General features: G+C 43.2%; 1 protein-coding gene across 1 annotated transcript in view; it reads right to left on the bottom strand.

The window, feature by feature from the left end:
* Window positions 1-4,166: 4,166 nt before the first annotated feature.
* FAM72A (family with sequence similarity 72 member A) overlaps window positions 4,167-9,390 on the bottom strand; it is an 18,669-nt gene continuing 13,445 nt past the window's right edge. Inside the window, exons 3-4 of the mRNA XM_015417018.1 lie at window positions 6,670-6,794; window positions 4,167-4,261 (exon numbers count right to left, since the gene is read on the bottom strand). Coding sequence (XP_015272504.1) covers window positions 4,167-4,261; window positions 6,670-6,794 — 220 coding nt within the window. The remainder of the gene's footprint in view (window positions 4,262-6,669; window positions 6,795-9,390) is intronic.

Below are 9,390 nucleotides of genomic sequence, written 5' to 3'. Positions count from 1 at the left end.
ATTCGACAAAGCAAGCATCTTTTCAGGTACAGTGAAATGCATTTACACAGACACTTTTCAAAGCAATTTAAATATCCACTTTTTTAAAAAATAAAAAAGGAATACCTATCAAGAAATGATTAACCTATCTATGCTCACATGATTTTGTCCACATGGATTTGTGTGCATAATCATTGCATCCATAGTCCCGTGAAGGACCTTACTGTATAAAACTATTTACAAAAACTATAAGTAGAAAAGTCAAGAACTATTACTTTACAGTTTGAGGCCACTGACTTACTCCTACCTACTCTTGAGTTTACATTAGTCCACATTAACTTTGATTATAGCAACCTAAGCATATTTTCCTTAAGCATCTTAGATCAAAGCATTTTTATTGTACTGGGTCCAAGAGTATAGTGGAAGAGCACATGACACACCCACTCTGCTGAAGTTCAGCCAGCCTGTGCCCGATCAGTGCCTGGGCACAAGACCCCCTTGGGAGCCCTATGAAAGTTCCTATGAGTTCCATAGTAGTAGAAGGTGGGATATAAAAAACAGTTTTTCAGAGGAGAAACAGCTAAAGATTTGCGGCATGATTCAGCCCAAGTGGTGTATTTTCAAGTCTTATCCAGCTGGGTACACGTGGCATTTGCAAGGAACTCCACCTGCCCCATCAGATTGGTTGGTGATCTCCCTTTGTGGTATGCAGCATATCTTACTTGCTTACTAATTGCTGTGCAAATTTGTTTCTGGTATTATGCAAATGCACAAATGAAGCTGTCATACAGTACAATCCTAAACAGAGTTACATCCTTCTAATTCCACTGAAGTTAGTTGATTTAGAAGGGTGTAACTCCATTTAGGACTGCTCCGTAGGTCAGACAATACGTCTGTCTAGCCCAGCACTACTGTTGCTCTTTCCCAGCTCTGCATCCTAACATTCTTTAATTGAATACGCTGGGGACCTTATGCCTGCAAACAGCATGCTCTCCTACCACGCTAATGGGCCCTCTCAACATCTTTGTCACAGAGCACAGGCAGCTGATCCTTGCATAATGAGGTCATGTAGAGACACTGGTATGATCACTTTTTAAAATCTACTGTGTGCAGTGAACCGAAGCACTTTCTACTTATTTAATATTACACTTCTTTCCCCCTATCCATACACCACAAATAACACCATATTTGTAAATCTTACAGATCAATAGTGCTTACATGGCATGGAGCTTGCTTATTGGGGGATTTCTTTTCAGGAGATGCTGAGTACAAAAAACAGCAACAGGTGCTTATTATTCTTTCAGTCCTTGCACATAACAGGGCTCTCAGCATTTTTAGTCTCTATTTAAGTGGGACATGATGCTGCTGTATTACAGAGTAGGTTGGTAACTAAACAAATAAAGAACAAAATTGTTTGTATGTTACACCCTGTTGTCTCTCCTAGGCCACCAGCATAATCAAGCAAAACCTCATTGACATGCCTGGTATCTATTGCCTTCTTGATGTTCCCTCTAAGCCATGGAGTCGTGTGAGCAAAAATGCTAATTTGTGAGCTGCTGGCATGAAAGTTGTGAGCGAGCGACTTGGCTACTGCATAAATTAGGTTACTCTGGAGCCCTCCTTCCTGAGCTAAGACAAAAATGTGTGAGCCGGAGGCTAAAAAACTGTGAGCTAGCTCACACTAACTCAGCTTAGAGGGAACACTGCTCCACAGCTAACCTACATTTTAGATTGATTGATCACACAGCAAAGTTACAGGAGACAAGTCTATACCCCAGCTGAACTTGGTCTTTCCAATGGCCAAGCAAGAGGTAAATGCTTAATTTCATCTGAAAACAGTAACAACATTTTAAGCTCCCTATTCCTCATCAATTAGAACTTGCCTGTTTCCTGACATTATGACATTCTGTGTTTCCCCACTTCCAGTCCACCAAAGCATCTACTGCTGGCAAGGAGTGGAGTGCCCCGATGTCAGGACATGGGTGAGCTTTACTAAGTGGGCACTGTGGAGGGGAGCTAAACACAAACCATTTTCAACAGTAACTGTGCATCAGCAAAGCAGTAGTTTGGCCCTAAGACACACCAGAAATATACATGCCTTACTTCTGAATAAACAGGATCCTGCTGTACAACTAATGTACTAACTTACCCTGCCCCCTTTTTTGCCTCTCTTCACTTTACAACAGAAGACTAGTTATAATCTTGGTTTTCATAGGGTGAATGCAAGTTTGTCACTTTTTGTTTATAAAGGATGCTCTTACTAGCGCTGTAGATTCTCTGCACTTTAAAAGCCAAAATTTGTACCTGTGTGAACTAGATTCTATTTCAACAATAGTTGAATTCTGCAAAAATTATTTGTTTGCCCAAGGCATTTTGTTTCTTCTAGTTGCAGAATTGGGCAGGAGCGATGCAGGGAACTTTAAGTGCCAGTGTCTTGGATTCAGAAATCCTGCTTACCTCCCACTTTGACATTTGAGATTTTATCAGGCATTGATTAGCATGTTTCCAAGCCTACACTCACAACCTTAAGGAATAGAAACTTGCTTTAAATATTAAGAGTTGAAATTCTCCAGATAATGCTTGTACATAATAGTGGAACTGCATAACATATACAGCACCAACTACTGCTAACAACTAGTATAGCTGACAGGCATTTGAGCAGGCTGCATTCTGACAGAGATTTCCATTGCAACCCATGAATGACTCTGAGTATGACCTGAGTATTTGGGCTAAAGCTTAAAACACTCACTGAATACATTATTGCAAAAACCAGTCCTTTCCCCTAGCATAAGTACCAGATAGAGTGCCCCCTGTACTTAGGCTAGGCCCATCCAAGTGAACAGCTGTTGCTGTGAATACAGAATTCACTCTGGTAGCTGTAGACCCTCTACAGCAAAGATGCTGGATCTGCCCCAGGCACATTAATTGCCCAACGAAACTAGAGTGTGGAAAGTGCCAAAGCCACTTGAATATTGTCATAATGTTCCCTCCAAAAGCACACTAATACTCTGTAAAAAATAATCCATACTTTCAATGAGACTTTGTCATTTCTGAAAAAAACAACAACCAAACTGTTCTAAAATAGCAGCTAGGTAGCTGTAAAAATGGACCTCAGAACTTTACAGGCAAGCCTTAATTCAAGCCACGGCTAGCCATGTTCTTTCCAAAAGGCTGTGTGCCATCAGCTACACAGGGAATTCTCATTTGCCAGCCACAGAGAAGCCAGAAGATTTTATGGAGCCTGGCTCTGCCTTTCCCATGTGCTTTTCCAGTGCCAGACTTGCAGATTATTTCTTTGTGTAAACAACTGAAGAACTCGGCACAGCGACAGGCGATGCTGCTTGGATACTCTTCCTTTGGCCTATTTTGTGTCTTGATCGGTGACTGTCTGCACATCCAGAAATGGCGGTTTCTCGTTTTACTACTGTTTCTGTGCATCTTCTCTTTCCATTAAAAGCAGGGAAGCAAGCCAGTTCCCAGGCTATGTCCTCAGACTTGCTGGCCACATGTGCACTGTCAGTAAAATGCTATTCATGTTTCCTCGAAAGTGAGCCTTTTAACAGAACTGAACACTTGAACAGCTGATATGAAAAGAACTCGATTTAAGAGCTCCTCAATCCTCCTCTCTTACATTATACAAACATGTGGTTGTGGAAGACAGCCAACAGCAGCAGCAGCATTCACTGTCAGAGTCCCATGTGGCGGCATTAACTGTGACCCCTGAAGGGAGACGATATGGATCCCATGTCCCAGACATCTGAGCAGGAAAACAGAGGTCAAAAAGGCCAAGTGACAAAACACCACACATCAAACACAACATGATTGTTCTTTGTGTTGCTACCAGACCTTTCTTAATACAACTGTAGCACAAGGGCAAGTGGGAGAAGAGTTCATTCTCTTTACTGATCCTAGCAAAACGTGTCCACAACAACACAAGCAACAGGAAGCAATTGCAGAAGCCAGATATGCTTGTGGATGGCAGGTATTTCTTCAGAAAGGACTGCATTTTTAACCTTCACATCCTAGTCAAGTCATACAGCAGGATGCTTATAGATCAGACAGTCTTAAGGTCAACAGGTATTACCCTTTGAAGCATTTCCCCTCTTTGTACTGCACTGCTGGGAATTTGTGCATCAAGCTCCTGGTGAATATGAGACACACACCATATAGCACACTGCAGATAACATTTATCTGATGTACTCATCTTCAGATATGTCTGATATATCTTCATCCGTACTCTCCTCTGAATCTGGCAGGTTGCCCCAAAGCAGGAATTTTGTACCTTTAAAGACATGCGGATAACTTCTATTTTAACCAAGATTTTCCAAGTTAACAAAATATCCCCAAAGAAGCATATAACCGTAGCCACTGGCGAAGTCCAGTAAAGGAAGTACCATACCATGCAGTTCAAGGCTTCATTGGAGACGAAGTTATTAATTTATATCTATGGCCAGACTTTCAGCATTTGAATTTCTGTACACAGCTTTGCATAAGAAAGAATTTTAGCAATTGCAACATCTCAGGTCATAGTGCTGTAGGAGTTTGAAAAACTGCAGGTGGTGAAATCTACCCCCACATGACTTAAAGTTACAGAAGCCTGAATGTAGCAGGGCTGGCTGTCCCTGCCAAAGGATCTCAACATTCTAGAAGAACAACATTTTACACCAATGTACAGATGACATTAGGTCATTACTGGGTGGACACCTCATAATTAGATTCTAATAACTTTATAGTAATGAGGAATTGTAAACAAGGCCAGTAACCGGGTATATTCTTTTTTTGTGGGGTACGGGGTGGAAATATACAGGCAGAATTAAAAGAAACATATCCTTCGGAATTACTACAAGAAGAAATTATAATATTACAGGCTAAAAAGTGGCTGCTATATTAGCACAGTCACATTTGCCGAGCCACTGCCATCCCATCGGACCCTCATAAGCCTTCTGAGTAAAGGAGAGGAGAACTTTAAAGAGAGTTAGATTGGCCATTGGTGGGGAGAGGACTCCAAGAGGGCTTGGGGAAATCAGAGAGACAGCTTGGGAAGGATGCAGAATGGCAGCCAGTCTTGGAGACACAGAGGAACTGTGACAGGGGCCCCAAGAGGCACAGAGGCTAATGTACATGGGACAGATAGGATATGGGCTGAAAGGCAGAATGTGAAAGAGAGGCCAGGACAAGCATTATTTGAGACCTAGTGATGGGAGGGGTGTGTGTGTGGGGGGGCATTCTGGGATACTGGTGTAATTAGGATGGAGGTGGTAAGACAAGGCCATATAGTTGCCACTTTTTTTTTCCTGGCAAGATTCTTGTAACCTGGAGCTGCAAGAGAATTGGGTGTGTATTGGGGAAAAGGTGGCAACCCAACAAAGTAGACACTGCATTTGAATCATATCTGTCCTCTAAGGAGATCAGAGCAGTCATTTATTCTTACAACACCCCTGTGGGTGGGCTAGGCCAAGGGATTTCACAGTGGGATCTGAATCTAGATTTCCTGCGCTCTTGAAACAACACAAATAAGAAAGCAAGCCTTGCTGCAGGTCTTCAGTTAAATATCTGACAGAAGGAGGAGGAAGAGGAGGAGACTGGATTTATACCCCGCCCTTCACTACCCAAAGGAGTCTCAAAGCAGCTCCTCCTTTCCCTTCCCCTTCCCACAACAGATACCCTGTGAGGTCGGTGTGGCTGAGAAAGCTCTTTTGACAACTGCCCTTGAGAGAACAGCTCTGAAAGGACTTGTAACTGACCCAAGGTCACACCAGCAGCTGCACATGGAGGAGTGGGGAATCAAACCTGGTTCTCGCAGGGAATCTGTACTCCTAACCACTACACCAAATTGGTATACCTTAAAGTATACAATGGTTGAACACTATTAATTTCATATTTCTTTTTCTTTTGGCTGTCGTCTCATCTGACATATGGGAACCCCACAGGGTTTTCAAGGCAAGGGACATTCGGGGTGATTTGTCATTGCTTGCCTCTTTGTAGTGACCCTGAACTTCCTTGGTGGTCCCCCATCCAAATACTAACCACGGCTGACCCTGCGTCTGAGATCTAATGAGGCTGGGCTAGCCTGAGCTGTCCAGGTCAGGGCTTTCTTTCTATTGTAAGAAAAATCAGCAGGGTTATTACTCAGAGCAAAAATCATGGTTGTGATCCTGGGATGACCAAGCAGACTGGGGGAGAGACACAACAGTGCACCAGACTCTGCTGATAGGTCAGAAGAGGTAGGTTAGGCTGCAGTAGCAAAAGTGCCTCTGTCACCCTTAAAGCTGTATAGGATTGGGCAGTACTGACTGTAACAACTTATTAAGGATGTCCTTAAAAGCATGGAACACCACACATTGTTCTATATCTAGCCTCTTATCTATGCTATTTGGTATTTGTATTAATTGCTGTAGAGTGCTTCTGAAAATCCAGCTCTCATCACCATAGGATTACTGTAGCTTCGCTGATCAATTAGTCTCAGTCTAGCAATTTAAGAGAGATCAAGGGAATGAAAGCTGAAGCAAACAGTTTCACCTACGGTGTTTCCTCACCAGAATAATTCTTGCTAGCAAGAGCAGCATGGTGGAACTTGGAGACGGTTATATGCCTTTCCAAAGAGGCACCCCCTTTGGAATAAAAGCAGTAAGATGAAATACTTCAGCGGACGAGAACAATCTTTAAGCAGAGAATCAAAATGTTCCATACCAGAGGAGTCAAGCCTGTTGATTCCGAAAACGGCTTGGCTGTGAAACATCCAGAAGTGCCCATTGTTGCAGGAGAGCAGGCAAGGTTTGCATGGAGCAATCACATGGTAGCCTACAACATTCCCACTGGAAGAGCAAACAGAATACAAGGCTGTATGTGAAGGGTCGGACAGAGAAATGGACTGCAACATGAACACACTCCTGATAAACAGCATGTTAAATAAAACAGGATTTGCATTTAGTGACTAAATATGGAACAAAAATGCCTTTGGAAAACACTAGACCGAGCCAAAAATTGGGGCATCAACCATAACCCTTTGAAATAAACTATGGCTAGGGTTGCCAACTTTAAAAATTTGTCCTGTTTTTCTGCCTCCAGTACTATCAAGATATATAGAAATGAAAGAAGTGAAGCTTGTCAGGTTCAGAACCAAGATAGATGCATCTGGAGGCTTGGATAATGAAATATAGAGCTAGGTGTCATCTGCATAACGAGGACATCCAGCCCCAAAACTCTGGACAATCTTGTTCAGTGGCTACACACACACACAAAAGCAGGGGTGAGAGAAGAGAACCTTATGGCACTCCACAAGATAAATTCAACCCAGTTGATTTTATACCTCCAGTGGAGGGTAAAACCACGGAAGACCTGTGCCCTTAATCCCAACTTCATATTCAAGCCAGTGAATAAGAATTGAGTAGCCAGCTGTGTCAAAGGCTGCTGAGAAGTTCAGCAGTATCTGGGAAGATTGTCCCTTCTCCAGCTTTAAATGAAGATCATCCACTAGTGCAAATGAAGTCATATCAGTACCAAACCCATGCCTAAGCCCGAACAAAAATGGTTCAGGTTCAGATTTGTCATCCGGGAATCCCTGGAACCGCACATCATATTCCCCTTACCTAGGAAAGGTAAATTGGAGACTGGCCTGTAATTGGCTACCTCATCCCTAGCCAATGAAGTTTATTTCATCAGAAGCCTAATAACTGCCTCCTTCATAGGCCTAGGGAGAGCCCCCCTCAATCAGGGAAGAGTTGATGATTTTCACTAACAGCTCCCACCACCTTTTCCTGGCAAAACTTTAAAAGGTGTAATGGGCACAGACCCAAAGCACAAGTGGTGGCCCTCACACTTCCAAGGGCCCTGTCAGCATCCATAGGCAGGATCAGACCGATTCCACAAAAGCAGTTGTTGCGCCCTCGGTCTCCTGTTTTCCCCGCTTGTACTACTCAATTTCCCACTATTTGGTGCATGGCCACATTTTGACCCACATCTCCCCCTGATTTCCCCCATGTCTCGGGAGCAGATGCAGGTTAAAATGCAGCCGTGCAGCAAATAGTGGGAAACTGAGCAGTACAAGCAGGGGAAATGGGAGACCGAGGGCGCAACAACTGCTTTTGCAGAATCGGTCTCAATCTGAAACTATCCAAAACAAAAAGACAAGCAGGCATTTGACACCTCAGGTGCTGAATCTGCACTCAACTTGACTTCCAAGTCAGAGCGGATTAGAGAATTTTTTTCAGCAAAGAACCTTGCATAAACAAGAACTACTGCAATTCGCTCTACATAGGGCTACCCTTGAAAATGCTTTGGAGACTGCTGGTGGTCCAGAATGCAGCTGCCAGTTTGTTGACCAGAACATCATGGTCAGCTCATATTACTCCAATTCTGCAGCAGCTACACTGGCTATCAATTAGTCTCCAGATCCAATTCAAGGTGTTGGTGTTAACCTTTAAAGCCCTCAACGGCCTGGGACCCTCATACCTATGGTACCACCTCTCCCATTACAACACCCTGCATTCCCTTCAGTCATCTTATAGGGGCCTCTTGTAGGTTCCTGGCCCCAGAATGGCTCTCTTAGGTGTCACCAGGGGAAGGCCTTCTCAACTGCAGCCCCTACCCCATGGAATGCACTCTCACATGACACCCATGCCCTGCCAGACTAGTTTAGTTTCTGCACGGTATGTCATTTGTTTGGGCTGCTTTAATAGTGGTATTGTGATAGCCACACATTTCAATATTTTAATCTTAATATTTTTGTTATTGTTTTTACCTTATTGGTTTTAATGTTGTAAGTTGCCATGAGACCCTCTGAGTGACTGGTGACTAAAAAAAAATTCTAATAAATAAATAAATATTACAGATGGGGTCCAAATTTTCATCACTGGCAGAACTGGACTTTTTTGTTGTTGTTGTTCAGTCGCACAGTTGAGTCCGACTCTTCGCGACCCCATGGACCAGATCACGCCAGGCCCTCCTATCTTCCGCCGTCCTCTGAAGTTTGCACAATTTCATGTTCATTGCATCTATGACACTGTCTAACCATCTCATCCTGCCAATGAGCAGCTCTGTTTATGACTCCAGTCAGCTCATCATTCCATGCAGCTACAAAGGAGCACCACCACAATCACCAGGGAGGTTCTCAAATTTCCCCAGAGCTGCCTGGAAACCAACAGGATCCATCAGTCTCCATATATCCTTAGTGCTTACATCAGTTACACAATTTAAAAGCAGAAAATATAAAAAAGAACCATCAAGCATCATAGAATAATGGCTATAAAAATATGAAACAAAAATTTAAGTCACTGAAATGACATTTTAACTTTCCCCTTGAATGGTATCAGTGAGATAATTCCGCACACTCCTTTTGGGACGGCACTGCATAACTCTGGTGCAGTCATGAAAAAGGCCCTTTAGCTTGTTGCCACCCATTACACTTCCAAC

The sequence above is a fragment of the Gekko japonicus genome, unplaced genomic scaffold (assembly GCF_001447785.1).
Source record: "Gekko japonicus isolate JY-2015 unplaced genomic scaffold, Gekko_japonicus_V1.1 scaffold522, whole genome shotgun sequence".
Lineage (NCBI taxonomy): Eukaryota > Metazoa > Chordata > Lepidosauria > Squamata > Gekkonidae > Gekko > Gekko japonicus.
This window is presented reverse-complemented; position numbering and strand designations above follow the sequence as displayed.